Source organism: Pongo pygmaeus, chromosome 14 (assembly GCF_028885625.2).
Source record: "Pongo pygmaeus isolate AG05252 chromosome 14, NHGRI_mPonPyg2-v2.0_pri, whole genome shotgun sequence".
NCBI classification, from domain to species: domain Eukaryota; kingdom Metazoa; phylum Chordata; class Mammalia; order Primates; family Hominidae; genus Pongo; species Pongo pygmaeus.
Window position 1 is genome coordinate 45,630,686 of NC_072387.2, and position 26,918 is coordinate 45,657,603.

The 26,918-nt window shown below is 40.7% G+C and overlaps 1 protein-coding gene and 1 long non-coding RNA gene across 2 annotated transcripts in view; one reads left to right on the top strand and one right to left on the bottom strand.

The window, feature by feature from the left end:
* The window catches only part of LOC129011473 (uncharacterized), a 79,144-nt gene that overhangs the window by 20,144 nt on the left and 32,082 nt on the right, over positions 1-26,918 (top strand). The window lies entirely within an intron of this gene.
* Positions 17,040-26,870, bottom strand: CSNK1A1L (casein kinase 1 alpha 1 like). The gene has a single exon (XM_054446494.2). The coding sequence runs from the start codon at positions 25,346-25,348 to the stop codon at positions 24,335-24,337; it is 1,014 nt and encodes a 337-aa protein (XP_054302469.1). The 5' UTR covers positions 25,349-26,870; the 3' UTR covers positions 17,040-24,334.

The following is a 26,918-nucleotide window of genomic DNA, read 5'->3' on the forward strand; positions in this document are numbered from 1 at the left end:
GACTTGAGCATCCACGGATTTTGGTATCCTTGGGGTTCCTGGAACCAGTGGACACCAAGGGACGACCAAACTCTAAAAAGCTTAGCAGACATGCCTGAGGGATAAGGCAGTTCTGCTAAATATTCAGACAAATAAAAACAAAATCAAACAAACACATATTTGGTTAAACCTGTATCCAAGTACAATGGAAGCCATTCTGATTCATATTTTTTTCTTCTTTTTTTTTTGGATGGAGTCTCACTCTGTCACCCAGGCTGCAGTGCAGTGGTGCGATCTTGGCTCACTGCAACCTCCGCCTGCCAGGTTCAAGTGATTCTCCTGCCTCAGCCTCCCGAGTAGCTGGGATTACAGGCATGTACCACCATGCCCGGCTAATTTTTGTATTTTTAGTAGAGACGGGGTTTCACCACGTTAGTCGGGCTGTTCTCGAACTCCTGACCTCAAGTGATCCGCCTGCCTCAGCCTCCCAAAGTGCTGGGATTACAGGCGTGAGCCAATGCACCTGGCCTATATTTTCTTAACTAAATTCGCCATTCAAGTGTTTCTGGCAGGTGAACTAGGTCCCTCTTCTTCCGCAACCAAAAAAGGTATGATAGAAATGATCTATCTTACTTTCAAATTAATTTTTAAATTTAAAATTTGAATATCCTTAGTAGGTAGCAAGCTCTTTGAGGTCACTGATATATTTTATTTCTTTACATATTATCAGTCCAGCTCAGTGACATGCCTTGTTCAAATGCTCACAAAGGAAAATATTAGTGATTCTGAATAGAGAGATTTAGAGATTTCATACAGTATGCAAGTACATGGTTCACAAGAAGAGTGCTTCGAGAAGAAAATTACCTGAACTTTTAAAATTATGATCTGAGTTAGGATACACCAGAGTTAATAAAGAAATATGGAATAAGAACTGACAGAAACTGGAAATGCTGACCTCCTAATAGTAGGAAAGGAAAAGACAATAAATTGATACTTTGAGATAAAGTAGATTCATTTTAGCTTATGGTAAACAATATTTCCTTTACATTTTTTGAAGTAGGGAGTAAATACCATGCTACATGAGCAGATGTCTAGGTCCCTAGAGCAACAATCTATGAACATTTACAATGGGGTAGGAAAAAATGCAGAACTTCCAACCATAAGACTTGGATTTGAATTTCATCTTCAGTATTTGCTAGCGTTTGGCCTTGCTTATTTTCAGTCTGTCTTTTGTCACTTGTGAAAGAGAAATTGTCATCATCATTGTCGTCATCATCATCATCAGTTTCCTCACAGGGTGATTAGAAAGAGCAAATAAGATAATGTATGGAATGGTACTTTGTAAATAGTGAAATTCTCAGGAAATATGTTGTTGTTGTTGGTTGTTGGTTCTGTAAGGAATCCATTGTTCTGAGATCTTCTCCTCTGACTTAAATTCACATTCTATTCCCACAGGTGAGTTTCAACCAGGGCAAGATCTAAGATGGTTCTCCTAGATCAGGACCTAGGAAGCAGGTGTGACTGACTAATCCTAGGCAGTAATTCAGGAGGCCAGGATAGGACCAAAGCTACCCAAGTGTATCTAACTCTTAGGAAAATAATGAAATGAGCCTGAGGCAGGAGGTGTGGAGACAGTATAGGAGTTGTAAAAGCTGGGAAGAAAATAACATTTCTGGAGCTGATTTCTACTGCTATAAAGGACCAGGGAGGGCACAAAGCTGCCCCAAGTTTCCTTTAAATATCATGGTTTCTGGAGCTGGAGGGATACAGGTTGCTAGATGTCCTAACTTAGGAAAGCAGCTCTGCTCCCAATATCTTCTTTGATATATCTTGATAATGGGCAGATGGCCCAATAGTAAGTAATTTTTTGGTTGAACAAACAATTTTGTTTTAAAATAAAAACAGCTGCTGAAATATTTAAGGTTGGGAGATACCAAATCAATGACACTTCAGTGTGTGCTCATTTGATAAGGTGTTTTTTTTTTTTCCCATTCTGCCATATTCTTAGTTACCAGAAAGCAAAAGTCGATAGATATTTTATCTTTCAGGTAACTTTTTCACAGAAAAACTCAAAATTTTAGAGATAGTTTATATTGTTAGTGGCTACATGAAATTTACAAAACAATGGAGTTTTAAATTTTAATATTTGCATAATTAGTTTAAAGTAGTATTAAATATCATGTCGATTAATTTTATTTTTTATAATTTATTCACCCAACAACTACTTAGACGCACTATTTTGAACCAGCAATTATGTTGTAGCCCAAGGATGAAAAGTGGGGCTTCTGTCTTGATGGATCAACTATGATATAATTCCACATTTGATAGAATGGATCTATATATAAAGGGTAATGTGAACAAAGGAGAAGACATTTACCTTGGAAAGTATGAGAAAGTCCTTTCTCTGAGCACATGAAAATCAGAAACGTGCCTTAGGAAAGATGGGGACTCATGGGTCTTTCATGGGTCATGCATTAAAAATATATACAAAGTCTGTTAAGAAGAAGGTTAGGGGAGATTAGCTGCTAGATAACAAGATTATCTTAAAATTGAAGAGATTTGAGCATGTTTGTATTCTGCCAGGAGCAAAAGAGATTCCATATACCAGAAAAGAAAATCTTTGCTATCATTTAATAGGGTCCCTGAGTATGTTAGAGGGAAGGGATTAAAAAGAGTAAACCAAAGTGGGAAGTAAAATAGCCTGCAAGGAGTCCTTGGAGTGACTGATGGATAAACACCCTGGCGTGTTTGTATTTGAAATGGGGAATATATTAAGCACCTGGAATTTAGTTAATCCTGTTTCCCAAAGCAGTAACAATCTCCTTATTAGCATAGAAACCGAGAAAGCCAAACAAAGACAGACTGCCAACACTGAGCCTGAATGGAGTCTTCTTTTGCATCAGAGACACAGAGCTAAAGTTGTCTGTATTGGAATTTAAGCAGCATATCTTTCCCCTTTAATTGTCTCATACATAGAGACTTTTAATATGAATATGATACACCTAAATTGGAAGTTATAAAATACTGTATGATGAATTTTGTAACAAGAGAGGAGTTAACGTGGCGAATAAAAAGAATTTTGTGGCTCATGCCTATAATCTCAGCACTTTGAGAGGCCGAGGAGGGGAGGGATCACCTGAGGTCAGGAGTTCGAGAGCAGCCTGGTCTACATGGTGAAACCCCATCTATACTAAAAATACAAAAAATAGCCAGGCATGGTGGCGGGCGCCTGTAATCCTAGCTACTCAGGAGGCTGAGGCAGGAGAATCGCTTGAACCTGGGAGGCAGATGTTGCAGTGAGCCAAGATTATGCCATTGCACTCCAGCTTGGGCGACAAGAGCAAAACTCCATCTGAAAAAAACAAAAACCAAACCCAAACCCAAAACAACAACAACAAAAGAACTTTGTAAGAGTAAAAAGTTGTTGGATGCAGGAATGGTTTATCAAAAGGGGTTGTAGGATTTTCTTGGTGTAAGAGCTTTAAACTTACAATATAGATAAACTTAAGATAACATTTCATAACAACCTCTGGCTTTGCACATGTGATTAGTCTAATTTACTTTTCTTTTGAGGTGGAGTCTCACTCTGTCGCCAGGCTGTGGAGTGCAGTGGCACGATCTCGGCTCACTGCAACCTCTGCCTCCTGGGTTCAAGGGATTATCCTGCCTCAGCCTCCCAAGTAGCTGGGATTACAGGCGCCCCTCACCATGCCCAGCTAATTTTTGTGTTTTTAGTAGAGACAGGGTTTCACCATGTTGGCTAAGCTGGTCTCGAATTTCTGACCTCAGGTGATCCACCTGCCTCGGCCTTCCCAAGTGCTGGGATTACAGGCATCAGCCACCACGCCGGGGTGCCTAATTTACTTTCTATGACCCAACTCAATCATTATTTTCTCTAAGAAGTCTTTCCTTACTCATCCATGAAGAAGATTTGACCATTTCTTCCTTTGTGTCTTCACTATCTCCTTTATGTCATACTATCACAGCACATACATTTTAGGACAGTTCTTTATTTCTGTACCTGTTTCCCTTTACCAGATTACAGTTCTCTAAGGGCAAGAACTCTTTTTTATTTATCAGTTGCTTTTCAAGTTTCCAGTTCAGCACCTGCAAAAAGTAGACAATCAATATAAATAACCCCCCTACCTCTTTGATACTAGCTAAATTGGTCACCTTTCTTCTAGGAACTCACCATAAGCCTTCCTATTTTTTATGTTTATGTCATTTCTCTTATTTTGGAGCGCACTTTTCTGTGTTTGTGTAAGTCTTGCGCATGTTTCCAGGTCCAGTGCAGCTCCACTTCCTTCATAGAGCCCCCAGGATATTAAAGGCTTGAGTGATCATTCTTTCCTTGGAAATTCTAAAGCATTTATTTACAGAGTCGGTATATTTTGAAAAAATATGCATATCCCATGTCTACCCAACTAGTTTGTGAGCATCTCAAAGACAGGGGCCATGTCTTATCCCTCTTTATTGCCTGATGTTTAGCACAGTGTTCTATTCAGAGTACCTGGTCATTAATAAATAATAGTTGGTGATAAAAGAGGTGAGAAAATGGCAAATCTGACCACTTATGGAACTTTCTGTTCAGGAAACTAATGTTAACAGATTTGTAAAATCTGCACACGATGGAAAAACAGGATCAATATTTCTAATATTATAAAATAATGATATAGTCTCCATCTCTTATCCAGAACTCTGGGAGCCAAATCGTTTTGGAATTCAGAATTTTTCCTACACGCTACAAGACCTGGGGTAGCACTTCCTGTTAATATTTCACAGTAAGTGGATAAATAAAGACTGTAAATACCCTAATGTCAGTTCAAATCAGGCTTTAATTGATAGTGAATTTTGATAGTTTGACTTTCATAGAGTATGAAATAAAATGATTTGCCTGATGATCAATCTACATGTCATATTGTTGGCCTTGTAAATTGGCCATAGTATGAGATTTAGCCTTTGCAGTTCAATTAGTTTCTATGGAGAGATGCTGTATTAATACAAATGTCACAAGAAGACTGTAAATCAGAATTTCAGTATTCTGCTAAAAATCATAGTTTTTAGGCCAGGCATGGTGGCTCAGGCCTCTAATCCCAGCGCTTTGGGAGGCCGAGGTGAGTGGATCACGAGGTCAGGAGCTCGAGACAAGCCTGGCCCACATAGTGAAACCTTGTCTCTACTAAAAATACAAAAATTAGCCGGGCGTAGCGGCTTGTGCCTGTAGTCCCAGCTACTCGGGAGGCTGAGGCAGGAGAATTGCTTGAACCCCGGAGGCGGAGGTTGCAGTGAGCTGAGATCGCGCCACTGCACTCCAGCCTGGGTGACAGAGGGAGACTCCATCTCAAAAAAAAAAATCATAGTTTTTAGAGTTTGTCTGACTAACGCACATTGGGTAGTTTGTATTAATATAGCTTAGATATTTTTGGTGAGAATTTTGGCAACAGTTTGTTTTTTTTTTTTTTTTTTTGAGACAGAGTCTTGCCCTGTTAGCCAGGCTGGAGTGGCACGATCTCCGCTCACTGCAACCTCCGTCTCCCAGGCTCAAGCAATTCTCCTGCCTCAGCCTCCTGAGTAGCTGGGATTGCAGGCGTGTGCCACCACGCCCGGCTAATTTTTGTATTTTTAGTTGAGACGGGGTTTCACCACGTTGGCCAGGCTGGTCTGGAACTCCTGACCTCAGGTAATCTGCCCGCCTCGGCCTCCCACAGTCCTGTGATTACAGGCATGAGCCACCTCGCCCGGCCAAGAGTTTTTAAGACTTCCTGTTCAATACGAACTACCTCTTCAGACAGAGTAGGCTTAAATGACAATAAGCTTCTAAATGTAGAGAAACCTTTTTAGTCAATTGACCCTCTTAGAAGCACACTGTTGCTGTTCTTTTTAAAAAGTGCTTAAAGAGGATTTAGAAATTGACTGTGTTTCTATGTGACCAGAACTGTATGTAGTATTTTTTTTTATTATAACCCTTTACTCTTCTTGGCTAGAGTTTAATTATATTTTTTCATCCAACAATCACAGATTTAGTTGAGCAATCTCTTTTGGCTTGTATTTAGGTCAGTTTATTTGTTCATAATAATGAAGTCGCTGACATATGGAAACATTTAGTGTGTTACTTAACTAATAAATTGGAACAATAAAACCTAGAAAGCATTTTTATCAAGTTAAAATTTCAAACCACACAGTTTTCTCCTTCTCACTTTTATCATAAAATTGTTCCCAGGAATTGTACTGTGAAAATCAGTTTTTTTTTAATATGATTTTTCTTTTTAACTTAGAAAAATAAACTTTGATGGAGTAAACCCCAAAAAGGATAGTGACCTAGCTGGACTTTTAAAAAAACAGCTTAAAAGAAGATCAACTGAGAGAATTGAGAAGAGAAATTGGAGGTGGTAGGTGAGGAGGAGAAACAGGAGGGAGTACTGAGTGGTAAGGTGGCTTAGTCCGTTCCTGCTGTTATAACAAAATAGCTTAGACTGGGTACTTTTAAACAATGGGAATTTGTTGCCTATAGTTCTGGAGGCTGGGAAGTCCAAGATCAAGGTGGTAGCAGATTCAGTGTCTGATGAGGGCTCATTCTTTGCAGATGGCAACTTCTATGTGTCCTCACAGGGCAAAAGGGGCAAACGGGCTCTACTAGCCCTCTTCTATAAGGGCAATAATCTCATTCATGAGTATGAAGCCTCATGACTTAATGACCTCCTAAAGGTCTCACTTCTTAATACTCTCACATTGGGTATTAGGTTCCAACATATGAACTTTGGAATGACACTGATACTAAGACCATAGCATAAAGTGAGAAGGTGGAGGAGCCTGGATTGAATACAGTAGACAGTGGATTTGTGAACATATTTTAACACATTATCACGAGCCACACAATGAAGAGCAGCTGAGAGCGGTCTTAAATCAGATCTGAAAAAGGCCATGACTGTGTGTATTAGCGTTCTCTAGAGGGACAGAACTAATGGAATATGTATATTTAAAGGGGAGTTTATTACGTATTAACTCATAGGATCACAAGGTCCCACAATAGGCCGTCTGCCGGCTGAGGAGCAAGGAGAGCCAGTCCGAGTTCCAAAACTGAAGAACTTGGAGTCCGATATTCGAGGGCAGGAAGCATCCAGCATGGGAGAAAGATGTAGGCTGGGAGGCTAGGCCAGTCTCTCTTTTCATGTTTTTCTGCTTGCTTATTTTCTAGCTATGCTGGCAGCTGATTAGACTGTGCCCACCCAGGTTAAGGGTGGGTCTGCCTTTCCTTGTCCACTGACTCAAATGTTAATCTCCTTTGGCAACACTGTCACAGACACACCCAGGATCAATACTTTGCATCCTTCAATCCAATCAAGTTGACACTCAGTATTAACCATCACACTGTGAAACAGAAAGACAGCATCAGATCCAGAAGGGCCAGTAAAAAAGAAGCAAGAGGTCATGAAAATGGATCGAATGTAGCTGGCAAAAGAGAAAAAGAAACTTTTTTTGATAGAATAGGGGAAATTTGCAAATAATAATTGTTGGTTGAGATAGAGGTTATGTTGTCGTCTTATAATTTTCAGGCTGCTGACAATAATGCAATGATTTTGGGGCAGCATAGCCATGAAAGAGCAAGATGAGTGATGTTGACAAACACAAGGTGGCCTTAACTATACTGAGGCCAGGCTGGTCACTCTGCCCACCTATGGGGCCACATGTGTCTCCACAAATTACTCTTAGGCAGTATAGTATTTAAAGTAACTAAAAAAAAAATAGACTCATTAAATGTTGAGAATGCTTTCACAGTTATTTAGTTAGTCAAGGTTAAGAAAAGAAAGGGAAAAAGGAGAAGCACAGTTTCTGTGCAAGTGTAAAGTATATAATGATGGCGAAATATTTTTCCTTCCCCAAAAGTGACTGAGGAGTTGCTATGTGGAAATAGAGGCAAATTGGTCAGATCTCTTTTCTTTACAAATGACAGAAGTGTACCTTGAACCAGTTTAGGCAAAAGAAAAGAAATGATCAGTTCACATGTGTGGAAAGTCCAAGATTTACAGCATTAAGCGTGGTTATCTCCAGGTGCTCAGATAATGCTGTCAAATATCTGCTTCTTTTTTTCTATTCTTGGCTCTCTTTGCTTTTTTGCTGGCTTCATGTCTCTGTCTTTTCAAATGATAGGGAAGAGGGTCCCAAGTATATTCAGACCTAAATTTTTCTTCTAACTCTTAAGTATTCTCTACAATTTCTGCATCCGCATCAGTCTCTCAAAAAACAAAAATAACTCTGATTAGTCTTGCGTGAGATATGTGTTTACACTGAACCAATCAAGCACTCATTGAAACCTGGGAAATGGGAGGTCTGACTGGCAAGGCGGAATCTTTAGCAGTGAATGTAGGGAGGTCTGATGGTTGGAATTGCATGGAACAGAGAAAACAGGACTCCTGAAAGGAAGGATGTGAGGCTGAAATCAAGCACTGGCGTACTTAAAGTTATTGGTAATATAGAAACATGAAAAGCAAAAGTAACAAAATAACATTGACAACTGGGAGATGAGGAAGAAGAGGAACCTAATCAATGTTCATCAAGTCAAGAGGGATTTGGGAAAACACAGAATCCGTAAGGACTGAGCCAAAGCTGAAGGAAAGCAAAAGTCTATTTCAATCATTTCTCTAGACAATTCCCAGGAATCTCACGATAGACCAACAGTTCAGAGTGACAGTAAAGTTATTGACAGTTTTGATCTGTAGCCAAAAGACCTAAGCCTACCTCAGAGAAACAAGCATCTGGCTAATCTTCAAGGAGGACTTTGTCTTTGTTACGTATGGGTAGCACAGGCAGGTAAAGAGACGGTTCAAATAAGTAATAGTGATGCCGCAGATGTTTTAATAGACACATTTAAGTTATAGAAGGAGAGGAAAGAACTTGCAGTCACAGATACCATGGCTTTGAGGGGTCAGAGAGTAAGAATATGGGTGAATCCTGGCCCCAAGGCGGGGGCCATTTGCTTCCTCCCTCTCTGCCCGTTCTTTATTGCCACAGAGTTTCTGAACTCGCTCAACAGTTTCACAGACAGATTCCAGGTCCCTTCCCAGAACCACTTACCAAGTCAGGCTACCTGGGGAGGGACAGGAGAAATCTGTATTTTTATTATTTTTTTTTGAGACCGAGTCTTGTTCTGTGGCCCAGGCTGGAGTGCAGTAGCATAATTTTGGCTCACTGCAATCTCTGCCTCCTGGTTCAAGGGATTCTCCTGCCTCAGCCTCCTGAGTAGCTGGGATTACAGATGTGCACCACCATGACTGGCTAATTTTTGTATTAATTTTTGTATAAGCTCTGCTATTACAATATATTCCCTGGTCACCTTCCAGTTTTGTCCCCTCTGTCGCATGAGAACAAACATTCCATTAAATACAGAGGCAGGAGGGAAAGTTATGTAACTTATTCTCTGAGTGACATCCCTAGGTCCCAATACAGTTCCAGAATTTCCAGCGTCAAGTTTAGCAGAGTGCTTCTGAAGATTACTTCCCATTTTAGTTTTATAAATTGGAGGGCTGGATTCTTACAAGAAGGCTACTGGACAAAAAGTGTGTGGAGTAGAAAATGCAAGAGAAAAAATACTCTCATCTTGGGACTCAAAGCACCAAAGAGAAACCATTTGGTAAAATTCTGGGCCAATTTGAAGCTATTCCTCCTTAAGGAGAAAATGGTGGATCTGGGCTTTCAACACAAAGGAATATTTGATATCCTATTGTGATGGTTAATTTTATGAGTCAGTTTGTATGGGCCATGATGCCTAGACAGTTGGTCGAAATTTATTCTGGATCTTTCCGTGAAGGTGTTTTTTGGATGAGATTAACATTTTAACTGTTGAACTTTGAGTAAAGCAGATAACTCTCCATAATGTGGGTGGGCCTTATCCAATCAGTTGAAGGCCTGAACAGAACAGAGATGCCCACCCCTCAGCAAGACGGAATTCTGCCAGCAGATGGCCTCTGGACTCAGACTGCTGCTCTTCCTTGGGTCTCCAGTCTGCAAGCTTACCCTCCAGATTTTGGATTTGCGAAGCTTCTGCAATTATGTGAGCCAATTCCTTAAAATTAAATCAATCTCTCTCTCTCTCTCTCTCTCTCTATATATATATATCTCCTGTTGGTTCTGTTTCTCTGGAAACCCTGAATAATGCACTTATTGATGTACTAATTATTTCCAGTTCTGATTGAATATTAGGCTTTGCAGCATTAAGATTAAACCTCAGGTCCTTAATTCTCTGCCTGTCCCCAGCTCTACTGAAACTCCACTTAATTGAGGACCAAACCCAATGATCTGTAGTATATGTGTCATGTCACCCTGGCACCTGTTTGTTGGGGGAAAGGCTTACAGGGTGCCTGTATAAACTGGCCATAAAAATATGGGAAAATAAGTTGTGGAAAGCCACAAGAGGCCTCTGAGGAGGAAAGCCTTCTTATCGCCATTATGTTCCCATACTCTGAGCAAGACTTGCTCTCTTATCCACAAACACTGTGTTCAAGGAGAAAGACACTCCTTTGAAGCATTGGAATGTGGCCAGACATGCAGGATCCTAGTTAAGCCTGCTCCCAGTAGCTACTCTCCGATAAGTTAAAGATATGCTGTTTGAGCACAAAGGAGAATAATTTAAACTGCTACTGTTACAGATTATGCGTATGATGCACTGCCTCCCTTTCACCGTTCCCTGAACGTCTGCTTCTTAGATCTAAGTGATTGTACCCAATAAATAGCATGGAGACCAGAGCTTGGCGCCTTTTACAGCCTCTATTTTGCAATTGGCCCCCTGGTCCCCACTCTTTATGCACTCTTAACCTGTCTCTTCTCATTCCTTCATTGCCACTGGACTTTGGGTACCCTATGGGTGGTGATGAGGCTGGTCCCCAACACCTGTTATTCTTGATGTACTGTAGTATCCTGGTGGGCTGTGAAGGAGAAACAGGTGTGTTCCCAGATAGTGAATCCCACAGTCCTCAGGGCGGTTGAGTGGGACCTGCACTGCCAGCACCTTTGGTGGTGACCACCAGCCAGGCAACCCTGGCCAGAGTTCTTTCAGGACCCATCTAAGCAAGTGAAGCCTGACCTATGGTCCCTGCAGATGCCAAATGGAATGAGCAGCAGCTAACATTGGTTGCTTCATCAAAGGGCACATTACTTCCTGGACATTACTTCTGCACCCAGTTGCAAAATGCACCCCTACCACATTAAGGACAGGGAGCCAGTGAAGGTGCTGGAGAAGTGTTGATGTGTCAGCTCAAGGTAAGACAGGTGGAGGTGGGAAGGCGGTGGGGAGGCAGGGTTGGGGCTCTGAGCAGGAGCAGGGCCAGGCAGTCCTCCCAGGTCTCTGTATTTGCGGCTGATTTGCCCTGTAGCAGAAGAACAGAGACACTGTGCTTACTATGGGAAAAAGGAAGAAGAAGGAACTTACCTTCTTTTCTCTTACATTCCACTGGTGAGAGTTGGCCCCTTGGGAGTTAACCTCTGGTCACTTCAGAGGAACATCAGCCAGCACTTTTAGGAGCTACCAGGGAAGCAAAATGCTATGCTTTGCTTTGTGGTGGTTCTTCCAAGTCTGGAAATGGTAGAAGGAGCCAGAACTTCAAGGTGGGAAGAGACAGCCAAGCAAGATTCTGGGTGGAGTAGGCAGCTTCTGAAATCTGAAATGGTTCACAGTGGTCCCCACCTCCTGGATTTTTGTTGTTGTTGTTGAGATGGAGTCTCACTCTGTCGTCTCGGCTCACTGCAACCTCCGCCTCCCAGATTCAATGAATTCTCCTGCCTCAGCCTCCTGAGTAGCTGGGATTGCAGGCAAGTGTCACTGTGACAGGCTAATTTTCGTATTTTTAGTAGAGACGGGGTTTCACCATGTTGGCCAGGCTGGTCTGGAACTCCTGACTTCAAGTGATCTGCCTGCCCCAGCCTCCCAAAGTGCTGGGATTACAGGCATGAGCCACCAAGCCCAGGCCTCACCTCCTGTTCTTCGTGTCCTTGTGTGATTCCTTCTTGAGTGTGGGCTGGTCCTAGTGATATACTACTAATGAAGACAATACTGCAAAAGTGATGGGCTGTCCTTCTGAGATTAGGTTTAAAAGACTGTGACTTCATCTCATTGGCACACGTACTCCTTTGGCTTCTCTGTTGAAGCCACCTGCCACATTGTGGGATGCTCTACAGAGAAGCCCATGTGGCAGGAAGCTAAGAGAGGCCTCTGGCTAACAGCTCTAAGGAACTGAATACTGTTAACAGTGACATGCGTAAGCTTTCTCTCTTCCTCGGTTTAGCCTTGTATGACGTAGTTCCAACTGACACATTAAATGCAGCCTGATGAGTGACCCAAAGCCAAAGAAAACAGCCCAGATTGCTGACCACAGATACTCTGAGATAAAAAAGCTACTATCTGTGCAGTACTAATACAAGTACTAATATTACCTGTGCTTGTACTAATACAAGCAACTCATCAACTGCAGGCACAGGATAATAGGGGATCCCAGTGGAGTTGGAAGGCTGTGGTGGCAGGAGTGGCTGCAGGGGAAGGGGCCAGCACCTGAGAGCCTACTGCTGGCCCTGAGAGTCTCTGACAAGGTACAGAAGACCCGTGTGCTGTATCAGCCAAGTCCCACATTCTCAGAGGCATCACAGCATGGTAGAAAGATAATATACTCTGCGGTCAGAAAGAAATGAGTTTAGCTCTGTCTGAGGTGATCAGGTCAAGTTGCTTAAGCTATTTGAATCATTTGAATCTCAGTTTTCTTCTCTGTGAAGTGGGAATAATACCTCCTATTTAGAGGATTGGTTGAGCTACACATGTAGCAATACTCCTGACATGCAGGGGCTCATAACACGTGGTCTTTATTTTGATGATTGTAGATTGTCGTCTTTGGTAAGCTTGAACAATTTATCTTGCTGAAACTCTTTCCAATAGACATTTACTTGACTTGATGCTTCTGAGACAACACCCTTTTTTCTTCTCCTATCTTTCTGGCTACCCCTTTTTCTTTTGGTGGCTTTTATTTTTCCTAACTACATTTTTATTGTTTGTTTTCTTCAAGAATCCATAATGGGGCTCCTTTTCTTCCTCTTCATATTCTTCCTGAGCAATCTTATCTCTAGGGGCATCATTTTTTTCCCTCTCCCAAGTCCCTGCTGGTCATAAAATGGGAACATACACCACCAACACTTTCACTCATTTAGAGGCACCCATTTGGGAGGAGTAGTATTTCATCCTTCTCCACATTTCTAACCTGTCTTATATCCAGGAGTGGGAGTGACTTAACTTTTTGGTGAGATTGGAACAAAGGGTTCACTATATAACCCTAGCCTATGTTTGCTAGAGTTCTTTCTCTCTCTCTCTCAGCTGGACATTATCCAGCTATTTTGTCTGAATTGAGCAGATAAGTTCAAAGTTGTTTAAAATTAAAGAACTATAGAGTCTGAGTAAACATTGTTGACACAAATGCTTTAAGAATTCAAAGTGTAAGGCTGGTATTTACTATCTCATTTCAGGTAAGGAAGATTAAATACAGTTTGATTTTTAATCTCCCAAGGTTATAACCTATAATATTAAGACTATGTTAACCTTAAGTCTTATTCAAATGTTTGTTGTAGGAAATTGTGTCAGCTCACTAAAGTTATACATTTTATTTGTCATACAAAATTGAATTTACTCACCAACCTTTTGATAATTAACCCATGACTATGACTTCATTGATCTTATTAAAATTGACCTTACCTACATTTAAACTCCGCACATTCTCTTTAGATAGGAAACTATCTCAAGCCCCTAGTTTAGATTTTTCTTCTTGCTGATTGTATAGTTAAAATAAAATGCCAAATCTCATATTTTAACACTTCCAAATGAGGTCCCAGTCTACTCTTTCCAACAATAAGGGATATATTTAGATTCTTATTTGACTTTTTTCATATTTCTTGATTGATTCTGAATCTAGAGAGGAAGGATATAACAAATCGGTCCTTCTGAACCCTAATAAAAGCCGGGTATTCACTGGGGATTTGCTTTCATTGTAACATGCCACTTGGTGGTCAGCGTTGTGAGAAGGGAGTAGATAATGCCACCTAATTCTAGCACAGGCAGCTAACAACATTACTGAAAAGACTCTGTGTTTCTCAAAGGCCTGGATTGGCTTTAGCCTTATCAGTTATGTAGCCTTATTAATGCTTGTAATTTTGGTCCTATTAAACCCTTGGTTACTTACTATATTGAGATTGTGAACTTGGGGATCATATTTTCTCATATGCCACTTTGCTGTTACACTTGCACTTCTCCCTGTTTATAATACCCAGCTCTTAAATGCCACATAGCCCATGGCTTAGTATTTTCTGCTCAAATGCTGGCTCCTCGAGCCTTCGTTTCCTGACCCTTCCTCTCCCCTGCATTTCAAAGCTTGATTTAGTGCTTCATCTGAGCTTGTTTCTCCTGGGATATGTATCTATGGAGCTCATGACAGTGTTGTCATTAAAACATACACAAATTCTTTCTGTTTTTGCTAAGTAGATTATGAGTTCCTTGGGTGCAGAGATCATGGTTTTCATTTATGTAACTTTAGTGCTTAGTATGCTGTCAATGAATGTTCACTAAAAATAAATAAAATGAATAAACAAACTCTGTTAAGTATAGTGACCAATTGTTCTAGCTGTGGACTAGTACCGACTTATAACTTTATACTAACATAATTATTAACAGTACCCCCTTTCACTCTCAAAAGTGTTCCAGTTTGGAGGATAAATTCTAGGTCACCTTATTCATAAGGATTCTTGGGGGAGATATAGAGCTGAATTGCTTTTTTTTTTGCATCTAAGAGGATAATGTTCTCAGATTTTCTGGAAAGCAGAGACAATGATTCTTATAAATTATAATAACAAAAATATCTCAATGATAATTTTCTTACCTACAAAAATGAAACTAGCTAATGGTTTCACAGATTTCTGTGAGAATATGTGTATTAGTTCACTATGGCTGCCACAACAAAATACCACAGTCTGTGTTGTTTAAACAACAGGCTTTATTTTCTCACAGTTCTGTAGGCTGGAAGTCTAAGATCAAGTTGTCTGGAGGTTTGGTTTTTCGAGGCCTCTCTGGAGGCTCACAGATGGCTGCCTTCTTGCTACGTCCTCACATGGCCTTTTCTCTGTGTGCACATCGTGGTGTCTCTTCCTTTTTTTGTAAAGACACTAGTTATACTTAATTAAAGTCCTGCTCTTATAACCTCATTGAACCTTCATTACCTCCTTTAAAGTCCCTTATCTCCAAATACAGTCACATTGGGGGTTGAGAAGTCAATGTACAATTTTGGGGAACATAATTTAGTCCATAGTATGTATGTATAAATATATGGTGTGTGAATTTGTATATCCACACCTACCAACGCATATATAAAAAGTCATTTTGAAAATAACACAATGAAGACCTTTTTGTTTTGGACAGAATAATATAAATGGGTGGTAGAAGAGTTTTTTTTTGAGATGCATTCTCTCTCTGTCGCCCAGGCTGGAGCGCACTGGCATGATCTCAGCTCACTGCAACCTCCACCTCCTGGGTTCAAGTGATTCTCCTGCCTCAGCCTTCCAAGTACCTGGGATTACAGGCACGTGCCACCACGCCTGGTTAATTTTTGTATTTTTCATGGAGACAGGGTTTTACCATGTTGGCCAGGTTGGTCTCGAACTCCTGACTTCAAGTGATCTGCCTTCCTTGGCCTCCCAAAGTGCTGGGATTGCAGGCATAAGCCACTATGCCCAACCCTTTTTATTCAATCTCATATTATCAGATTATTTTGTTTGAGCTTTAAAAACAAATTTATTACTCTATAACAGATAATAATAATTTACTCATTTAAAATAATACATACAACTTCTAGGCTGGGCACAGTGCCTCACACCTGTAATCCCAGCACTTTGGGAGGCTGAGGTGGATGGATCATTTGAGGCCAGGACTGTGCATGGCTGTTGTTCTCCATGCTTAAGAGGCCATAGTTGTGGCAAAACCTCGTCTCTACTAGAAATACAAAAAATTAGCTGGGCGTGGTGGTGGGCCCCTGTAAGCCCAGTTACTTGGGAGGCTGAGGCAAGAGAATCACTTGAACTGGGGAGGCAGAGGTTGCAGTGAGTCGAAATCGACCACTGCACTCCAGCCTGGGCGACAGAGTGAGACTTCATCTCAGAAAAAAAATAAAATAAAATAAAATAAAAAAATAAAACAAAACAAAACAAAAAAACAAGAAACCATACAACTTCTAGACCTTGTCAAGAGAAGTCCTTGTCAGGGTACCATGGTTCAGAGGCCTGCTAGACCCCTTTTTTCTGTGGGGTGAGGAGTCCATAGGCCAAAAGGACATGTGGGTGCCTAGATCTCTGGGATTTCTGCTCATTCTCAAGCTGTATCTGGGACCTCTTTGGGCCTCCTTTGAGTCTCCATCCTCCTGAGTGTGGTCTGTACCACTGGTAGTGTAGCACGGGCAATTGTTGCTTAAGAAGAAGAGTTCTGCTTCCCTCCTAACTACCATATTCTGGTGTGGAACTGGAAGGGATCCTAGGTAATTACGAGGCTATATAATAGATACAATAATAAATAGAACCTATTTTAGTTGAGGGTTTGACTTGATTTTTTACCTTTCAAATATTTAAATCTATGCTGTATGAGTCTTCATTTGTATTCTTGCTCCAGGCTCCACACATATTAGGAGTGAACTTTTTATTTTTTTGAGATGGAGTCTCGCTCTGTAGCCCAGGCTGGAGTGCAGTGGCACCATCTCAGCTTACTGCAGCCTCCACCTCCTGGGTTCAAGCAATTCTTCTGCCTCAGCCTCTCGAGTAACTGGGATTACAGGCATGCCCCACCACGCCTGGCTAATTTTTGTATTTTTAGTATAGATGGGGTTTCGCCATGTTGTCCAGGCTGGATTTGAACTCCTGACCTCAAGTGATCTGTCCACCTTGGCTTCCCAAAGTGCTGGGGTTACAGGCGTGAGCCACCCTGCATGGCCTGGGGTGAAACTTTTTAATGAGCATTTATTATTTGCCATTCACAATGCCAAGTGTCATTTATCATTTGATCTACACAACAGATAATTGGTAGGTCCTATTGCTGACCTCAGTTTACAGAAATGAAACTGTGGCCAAAGTCAACCCTGCTCAAAGAAGCAGAGTTGGGCCTGGAATGGAGCTCTGACCTCAGAGACTGAACTTAGCCCCTCTAACCTACTCTAGGGCCATTCAAAGAGTGATAGTAATTCTCATTCATTTTGAAGGACATAAAACATGAACTCATTGACCACAAATAGTCAGTTTGTCTGAAGATAATAATCGTCTGGGAATCTGCAACAAATTGTTCAGATTCCAAAATTTGCATTTTCAGACGTAAGACTTATAAAAACTGCATGCATTATTCTGTAACTAGTTCTGCCTTAAGTGGTGTAACTGCACAACAGAAAGAGTGGGTAATCTTGTTCAAATGAAAGTTTCTTCAAATAATGGAGCAAATGACTTGCAGGAATCTACATGAAACTGAAAAGAAGTAGCTCCCTATCACTTATCAAGGAGTGTTGAAAGGTATGGGGGCAGGTAGTTTTTCTGCTCATCTTGAAATGAAATGATAATGGTCGAGAATTCCACCAACACATACATATTTTTGCTCCTCTTTTTTTTGAATGTACACTACTGGCAGGCAGGATTCACACTGTGTCTTTAAGTGCAGAACATTAGCACACATCTTTACCTACATATATACTAGAACTGTTGTCTAATTTAGAACAGAGTGTTCTTCCTTTGCTCCTTATTGGGCCCTAGTAGAAACTTCACAGGTCTGTAAGCAAGGTCATTTAGTGCCTTGCTTTTTTGCCCATCATGTTTATGTTTGTTCCCAATAAGACTGTTTTGTAATTTGGAGAATGACATCTTTTTTGTTCTTTACATGACCACGAATGTCCCAAGCTCCTGATGATTTGTAAACCACAAGATATAACAGCTGAAATGTATTAGTTTAATAATAAACATAAACACAGGGAAAGTCTGATGTTATAAAACACTAATTATGCAAATTTCTCAAAATAAATAGTGGTCTTAATGATGGCAAGGTTTCAGTCCCAGCTGCTTTTCCAATTTACTTACTTCAAGAACTTCTTTGTATGTAATTTAAAAATTCCAACTTATTTCCAGGATACTTCAGTCCCTTTAAAAATTTTCTGCTTGCCCCTTTTACTTTAGCTTTCACAGTATTGCTGAGTAGCTACCCAAGCAAAGCAGGGGGGACATCTTGAATCAGAGGTGGAATCTGCAATGAAAGGATCTGTGTTATTTCAATCCCCCAAGCGAGGAAAGGGGAAGAATTTAGGATAGGCTGAAGGGCTAAGGGGACCGTGAAAGGACCTGTTGGAGGTAGATAAAGTTAGGGTGGAGAAGTCAGCCAAATTCCAGCCACTGCCTATTAGGCATACCCCCAATCCCTCATTGAGGCATCTACATTTCATACGCATCTGAAATTCAACATAAGCAAAACTGAACTCCTCATTTTGTCTTGCTCAAAACAGACTCATACCCCATCTCAGTTTATGGTAACTTCTTCCTTCTAGTTAATCAGCCCAAACATCAAGAAGTCGTCTTTGGCTCCTTTTGTTTTTTCATATATATATTTACAAAACCTATTAACTCTCCCTTTCAAATATACCTAGAATTCAACAACTTCTTGTCCTTCCCCAGCTTGGTCCTAACCACAAGCACCTGGGAACCTAGATGATTGAGGTAGAGTTTCCATCACCTCTGTTTCCATCATTTCTGCTTCCATCATCTCATTCATGTCATTTATGGTAAAATCCAAGTCTCCTCTCCTTCATCTCTGACTTCATCTCCTACTTCTCCCTCCTTTAGCCTTGCTGGTCCTCTTGCCATTTTTCAAATACTCCAGGTGTGTTCCTGTTTCAGAGCCTTTGCCCTTGCTGAAGTGCTCTCTCAACTCCATGTCTTTGCTGAAATAGCATTTTATTTTAAAGGAGATGATTTTATTCAGATTATTGCAATAGGGAGAAGGTTCATAAATAAGGAACATCTCAAAAAAGAGAAAGGGTCCTACAGCTTTACAGAGGTAGAGGAATATGGGAGTCAGGACAAAGGGTAGAGGTGAGTCCTATCTACAAGCACAGGGTGGTCCTTTGCAGTTAGTCATGTCCCAGAACATAAAGGGTGGGGAATTTCTCAACCACTACTGCTTTCCAGGAGGACAGGCCTCTAATAAAGTTCAACATTCTTATTCCCTTCAGTTATCAGCTGTCATTAAACAACTCAGAGGCGGTTGTAAACCTCCTGAGTAGGTGACACAGTCTAAAAAACAATCTCGTTGGCAGTGTGTTTGTACAACTAGTTGAACCCACTGTTGGAAGGTGGTGGCAAAGAGTAGTTGTTTGTGCGTGTGGGAGGTCACCTTAAAAGACCTCTTCTCATTTGCAGCCATACCCGGGGATAGATGATGGTGCACTGGCTGTCATAAACTGGCACTTTGTTGCAGACTAGCAGATCTTGTGACTACACCTAATACAGCTTCCTATAGCCACACATCTCTCAAAGTGGCAGAAATGAACATGCTCATTACAAACTCAAAGACACAGGCTTCGCGGGAGTAAACAGGGATCTGAAAGTGAGGCCCGGCCCTACAGATATGTCAGTTTCATCTTTTCCAGCATCATTAGCTCTAGGTGGTGCAAATGTTTCCACTTAAGGAAAATTTATTCCACAATAATAATTAATTGTATGACAATGAGATTACAGAGATTATAGCAGGCATACCCAATGAAACCTTTATACTGGCTTATCACAAAGGATACTCATGAAAAGATGCATAGGGTGATGTGTGGGAGAAGGGGCATGGAGCTTCCACCCTCCAGGAGCCTCCACATGTTCAGCTATAGAAGCTCCTTCAATGGCATTTTCTAAGTGAGGGATTCTCTGACTGCCTTGTTTTTAGCTGGGCACAACACTCCTCATTCCCTCCACTGTTATTTTTCTTCATAGCAGTTATCTTCTGAGTAATTTTAGTTATTTCATTTATTGGTTGCCCCCACTAGAATGCAAATTTCATGACAGTAGGGATTTTCACCTATTTTATTCAGTGATACAGCCCCAGCAACTAGAACAATACCTGGCCTATAGTAGGTGCTTAACAAATGAATAACTAAAGATGTGAATGAACTGTACTGAAACATAACTATGGCCTCTTAAGCATGGAGAACAACAGCCATGCACAGATGGGTGCTTGGGTATCAGAATATGTCTAAGGTTAAACATCAATATGAACAGATGAAAATCATTTTATATAATTTGGTGACTTTTTTTCTGTGTTTATCACTCTTCTGTTTCTGTAACAGGGATAACAAACATTGACCAGATGAGATTTTAGAGGTAAAGATGAGATTTGTAGGTAAAACTTAATTTCATCTATAATTTCTGAGTCAAACCTTATACCATTAAGATAGATTCAAATAGATGCAGTGGGAAGCCTTGGAAGTTTTTTTCAGGGTATATGTGAGCAAGTCTGTATGCATTGTGGGTGGTGGTGCTGGTATTGCTGGATTGGGGTGAAAATGCTTATTTCTAAACTTCTGTGATCATCTCTGATTGGAAAAGTAGCACCATCCTCAGCTGCTCCATCCTCCTGGTGGGTCTCGTAATGGCCCTAAGGAATCATGGATGTTAGAAGATGGAGGAAGAATAGAAAGGCTGTGAAGGACCCAAAGAGGTTCCACTCAACTTACACATTAATAAAATGGCCATCCTTTCTTCTTTTCCGTTTTTGATTTAAAAAGCTATAGCTGCCATTTTTCAAAATATTTTCCTTTTAGTTTCTTTACAACTTATTACTTGCCTGGATTTTCCATAAATATCTTACATGCTGAGGGACATAGTGTTTTTAAGTCCTATGATTCTCCTGTGCCTAAACCAAGTTTCTAAATTATGTCATATGTTGGGAACTGCAGCCAGGAGTTAAAACTTGGCAGTTAAAAACTTGGATTCAGTACAGGTTTCTACTATTGCTTGGAATCATTCAATATGACCTCCTGATATGTGGGGGGCTCTCTTTCTCTCTCCCTCTTTTTGTAGTTCCTAGGGATTTTAAAGTTGGAGGACAGAGAAATACAGAACTGATGATGTACTTTATTTGGAAAATGTGTGATCTTACTTCTGCACATTTCAGATGTGTGCTACTTTTTAATGTGTGTGACCTATGAGAAGCTATAAATATGTTAAGGAAAAAAGTACATACATATAAATGTGTGCGTGCTGTTTCTTTTAAGCTTTTGGCTTTAAAATATAAAATGTTATTGTCTTTTGTCTTCATGTGGCAGAATATAGTTCCTTTTGTTACTCTACAGTAGGTTCCCAATGTAAGAAGGTTAATGACAAAGAATCCAAGAAGTTTTTTTTAAATTCTTTTGATATTTTTATTATAATGGAATTAAATTTATAATTATTTCAGTGTGCTCTGCTTGAAACATTAATAAGTCTTTGTGAGTATTAGCAGAAGTAGGAAAATCTCTTAATAAAAATATTTGTTGGTGGAAAAATCATAGTAAAGGTAAACCTCTAAATATCTATTTGTAGACCATCAAAGCATAAGCACATCCATATGGTAGGAGATAACCAATGTCTCCCTTCACGTCTACTCTTTTTTTTTTTTCAGACAGTCTTGCTCTGTCACCCAGGTTGGGGTGCAGTTGTGCAATCTCGGCTCACTGCAACCTTTGTCTCCCGGGTTCAAGTGATTCTCCTGCCTCAGCCTCCTGGGTAGCTGGGACTACAAGGTGTCCACCACCATGCCTGGCTACTTTTTGTATTTTTTAGTAGAGATGAGGTTTCACCATGTTGCCCAGGCTTGTCTCAAACTCCTGACCTCAGTTGATCCGTATGCGTCGGCCTCCCAAAGTGCTGGGATTACAGACATAAGCCACTGTGCCCGGACACGTATAATCTTTTTTTTTTTATTTTCTTGTTTTACCCTCCCCAAAACAGAGACATTGAACAGTAGTTAGAATGGCCATCTCCCAACATTTAAAAAAACTGCGCTCTCCAATGGGTGAACAAACTAAAGAGCAGTAACTTAGAATTCAGCTGAGTAAGCCACTGTGGAGCCTTAAGTGGTGAGGTCTCCTAATATCACAGTGATGTTTCTTCAACTTATATCACCTTTTAGTGGAAAAACATAATTTAATTTTTGTGAAATGAGATTCATCTCTTGGCACAACTAGTAACAGCATTCACTGAATTTCACATTCTTCTTTTGTGAACTCTGAAGACAATGAATGGTATCTAGAAGAAAAATGGAATGATGATATACCAGGACAAAAACATCTATATTTTGTTTTACAAAGCTAACAGTAGTTTTAAATCTGCAACTTCATTATAGACCAACTATGCCACAACCTTTTCAAATGGCAAGAATACAAAAATATTTCAGAATAAGTACATACTGAATAAAAGCACTGAAAAATATCTTGCTAGAGGGAGGTCAGCTTGGAAAAGTTACTACCAAAGCTAAATATTTTCTGTTATATAAACTATACTCAAAAATAGCTTTATGAGACTGATTTCTGGAAAGGGCTTAATAGCTAAGAAACAAATACCTTAACTAACAAGGGTGGATAGAAAGAAACAAACAAGCTTCCTACCCCCAACATTTGGATTTATTAAGATTTCTTCAGTATAATAGTACTAATATATCCCTTAATGGCAGAATGTGGTAATCATGGAATTAATTATTGCTGAAGTAGTTTTCAAATGAAAAAGAGAAAAAAATAAATGAAACCTGACACAATCTGACCAAACATGTGGCAATTTACAATTTCAAGGTTATTTTACAAAATGCCTACATGTACACAATAGGCTCCTGGCAGCATTTTCAGACAAATGTTCTTTTAATTTATCCTGACATTCTGTAAGTGAATAAATTACATGATTTAAAGAATTAAAAGGAAAATGAGTTTTCCTTTATCTTGCATCAGAGAAAAAGAAAAGAACGTGCAAAAAGATTGAGAGGAAGAGCACGCACACACAGATAATTCAGAGAAGCAGATGGGGGTTAGGGAGGGTCAATGATCACAGAACCTCACACAGTGTGCCCTCCAAGGGTAAAAGTCAACTGCTTATAGCCATTTCACAAGTATTTTAAACAACAATGTTTTATAGTCAAACCCTTCAATGCTTGCATTCTTATTTGAAATCAGCCCAGCTATTAGTCAGTGGAAAAAGTAACAATACCAAGTTTTGGCAGGTGCAGTACTAGATATTTTACCACAAGTCATTAGAAAAAGAAAAATGAAAGAATACATTTCCCCTTCATACAAAACAATTATTTTAGAATAAAAACATTGAAAAAAGTTATATAATGAAATAAAATTTACTTGCAAGGGAATATCATGTAACAAATGGCTTGAAGTTGACTATCGAAAAATTGGGGAGATTTTTATTTCCTAGTGAATCAACAAGGCATTTTTTGGTTGTTGTTTAAAAAAGTATCATTTCCTTATAGAAACAGTTTTTAGATTTTAGTGAACTTGTAAAACATAAAAGCTCCCATTTCAAAATATGAACAAAATCCCAGATCATATAGGTGTTTACGGTGATTACATTTATCTAAGCCATGTACATACATGTTCAGTTGTAAGATGTTAACTAAATTTCTGTGACAAATATGGTTGTTGTTTTTAAAATACCGAGAACATGATAGAGTTAATGTGGAATTCTAAAGATAATCTGGTAGTTACTAAGATTTTCTTATGTCTTCACAGGTAAGCAGGCGGAATCTTTCCTATTCTCAAAACTGGAATTTTTGGTTACTACTAGATCAGCTGGCTTGCAGACAAGAAGCCAACCATTTTAAGAATGCTCTTTATGTGAACAATTTGCAAACCCCAGGGATGGAGAAACCCTAAAAATGCTCAATCGTAAGCATTTACAACCTTCGCAGCTGTGGCCGAAGACTGTCCTTCTGAAATGATATCTCAAAGCAGTCTAGTTCAAAATAAAAGGTTTTAACAAAAAATTGGCATATGGACAATGTCTCCACCAATTCGTGTGTGTCAACCATTTAGTTAATTTTTCTACTTGAATAAATGCAATAGAAAACCAGACACCATGTTTCACTACCTCAGTTAATATTCACAATTACAGCGGCTACACCTTGCGATACAGCATCACCAACGCTCCCCAGAGTCAGTTTATATTGAAATAAAGTTTTTTACACCAACTAAATGGTTGTCCACAGCCACTAGCTGGTGTACATATGAACTACAATTTCTAGATGTGGGGAGAAACAAATGCTGCTCGAATCATCTGCTCTGCTTCTTCTGTTCCTCATTCACGCTTAGTTATCTTTCACATTATTCTTGTTTTTTTCAGTTTGCTTGCCTGTCTGGGTTTGGGCCTGCTGACCCTGCCCACTGGAAGAGGTTGCCTGCTGTGCTGCTTTATGCTTTAACATCGTCCAATCAAATGTGTAGTCATATTGGTGGTTCAGGGTCCTGAAAAGAATGCGGAATAGCTGCCTCAGATACATGTAATCTGGGACTTCCTCAAAGCGCAGCCCACGACAGTAGTTCAAGTACATGGCGAATTCTGCAGGAAACCCCTTACATAAAACTTCAACAGGGGTGGACGTCTTCTTCTCACTAATCTTTTCATATTTTTGTTTTTTTGTCATAGCCCTTAGTCCTTGCCACGGCAGGCTGGTTCTATTAAAATACATGAAAACGTAGCCTAAGGATTCCATGTCATCTCGGCGGCTCTGCTCAATACCAAGATGTGCATTGATGCTGGCATATCGGACAGTGCCAATGAGGTGTTTATCTTCTCTGTACGGTATGTGTTGCCTGGTCCTGTTGTCTCTGTACTTTTTGGCCAAACCAAAATCAATAAGGAACAACTTATTACAGTGACGCCCAGTACCCATCAGGAAGTTATCTGGTTTAATGTCTCGGTGAAGAAAATTCTTTGTATGCACGTATTCAATTCTGCTGATCATCTGGTCGGCTAACATAAGTACAGTTTTCATGGTGAACCTTCTTGAACAGAAATTAAAGAGGTCTTCGAGGCTGGGTCCCAGAAGGTCCATGACTAGCACATTGTTGTCTTTTTCCTGACCATACCAGTGCATGTGGGGGATGCCAACCCCACCTTGAAGAATCGTGTAGAGTTTGCTCTCATACAGCAACTGGGGGTGCTTGACCTTCTGAGATTCCAGCTTCACTGCTACTTCCTCGCCGTTGGTGGTGGTGATGCCCAGATAAACGTCTCCAAAGGAGCCAGACCCGATCTTCCGCACCAGTTTGTATTTCCCTCCCACAACGAGTTCGGCCTTGGAGCCGCTGTTGTTTGCCATCCTGAGAGGCAACGATGGAGGCTGGGCTCAGCCCTGACCCCTCTAGGGGAGGATGGAGGCCTCCGGGGCCCGCCGACCTACAAGGCTGAGGGTGAGGGCTGCTGGAAATGGCCACCGAGGCCTTTCTAGGTGTTACAGGGCCCGGAGTCAGCCTGATCCTTGCAGCACACCAGGATTTCCGCCAGGCCACAGTTTGCGAGGGTTTCTCAAGGTTGCCAGCCTGGGCCACCACCTCTTTCTGGGTTGCGGTTGCTGCCTCGCTGTCGTGGCGACGTTGCGGGCTGAGAAAGGGGGCACAGCGAGTTGGGGCAGCAGTACCGCTGCCACCACTGCCAACGGCTGTGGGCCAGAGGGCCCGGTCACGCAGCCGGCGCCGCCATCTTGTTCCTCCGCCTCAGCCAACCACAAATCGAGAATTTTTGGAGACGCTGTTATTGTCTGAGTCCTCTGTTAGGTGTTCCACTCATCTCACTCCATTTAACACGAACTTGCTAGTCTTGTAAGGTAGCTGTTATTTTCCCTGATTTGTTGGGTAAGAAAGGCTAAGTCTCAGGTAAGCGGCCTAAGGTTGCAAGAGATTGCGGGCGAGCTGGAATTCAAAACTGCCTAGGCTTACTTAACTCGAAGCTCACCTTCTTTCAACTTAATCGTGCAGAAATGGGAGGCTTTTTTAACAAAGATTTTCTTGTTTTCGGGCCCAGTCATTGTCCCACCTACTTCCCTAGCCATCATGTCTCCCTGGGTTAATGTGAGTCGGGGTGCCACCTCTTGAGCTTTTTCTCTGCTATCTCAGTGGTTGCTTCTTTATTGAGTTTAGTCAACAAGAGTTACTTACTGCTAGTTAAATTGAAATGTCTTTTTTTTTTTAAAGCGATCCTTTTGAAATTTTTTCATAGAGTGCTTTGAATTTAAATAGGATTGCACAGAGAAGTTCTGGCAAAACTGACTAAATGAAGGATTAAAGTAAAATTTAACCAAAATATGGAGAAGAAACAGACGCCGGCAGTTCTGAGCATTTTCTCAGAAGAATTGGGGCCAGCACTAGCAGAAAAAGCGGTAGCATTTCAATATTTTTATGAAAGTTCACATCACAAATAACAAAACCCGTGCGATTATTTTGTTTTATGAGGAGATGGGATAGGAACTGAGTATAATCCTAACGGGGCAGTAGCAACTAATTTGGGGGCCAATGGCAGAAAGGCAGGAGAGAGAGGTGCAGCTTTGAAAGCAGGTATTCCCACTTTACTGTCTCACATAAGTTAGTGCTGTTCCTAACTTTTCTGACCTGCATCAATCTATGGCGAGAGAAGGAGCTGGTTTGAGACATAGACGGGCATAGAACATTATAAAGTCCTTTAAAACATTTTTAAAGTCCGCTTCAGACAAATATGTGAGGTGGGTAGCACAGTGTATTACTTGGCTTTGCAGCAGGAACAACTCGCAAATCTCAGTGGCTTACAATGACAAAGTTTATTTTATCATTCAGGTTTTATGTAAGCTGTAGATCAGCTGTATCTCTGCTTCCTGTGTCCTCTTTGTTCTAGAATGCAGGCTGAAAGAGCAGCCTCCT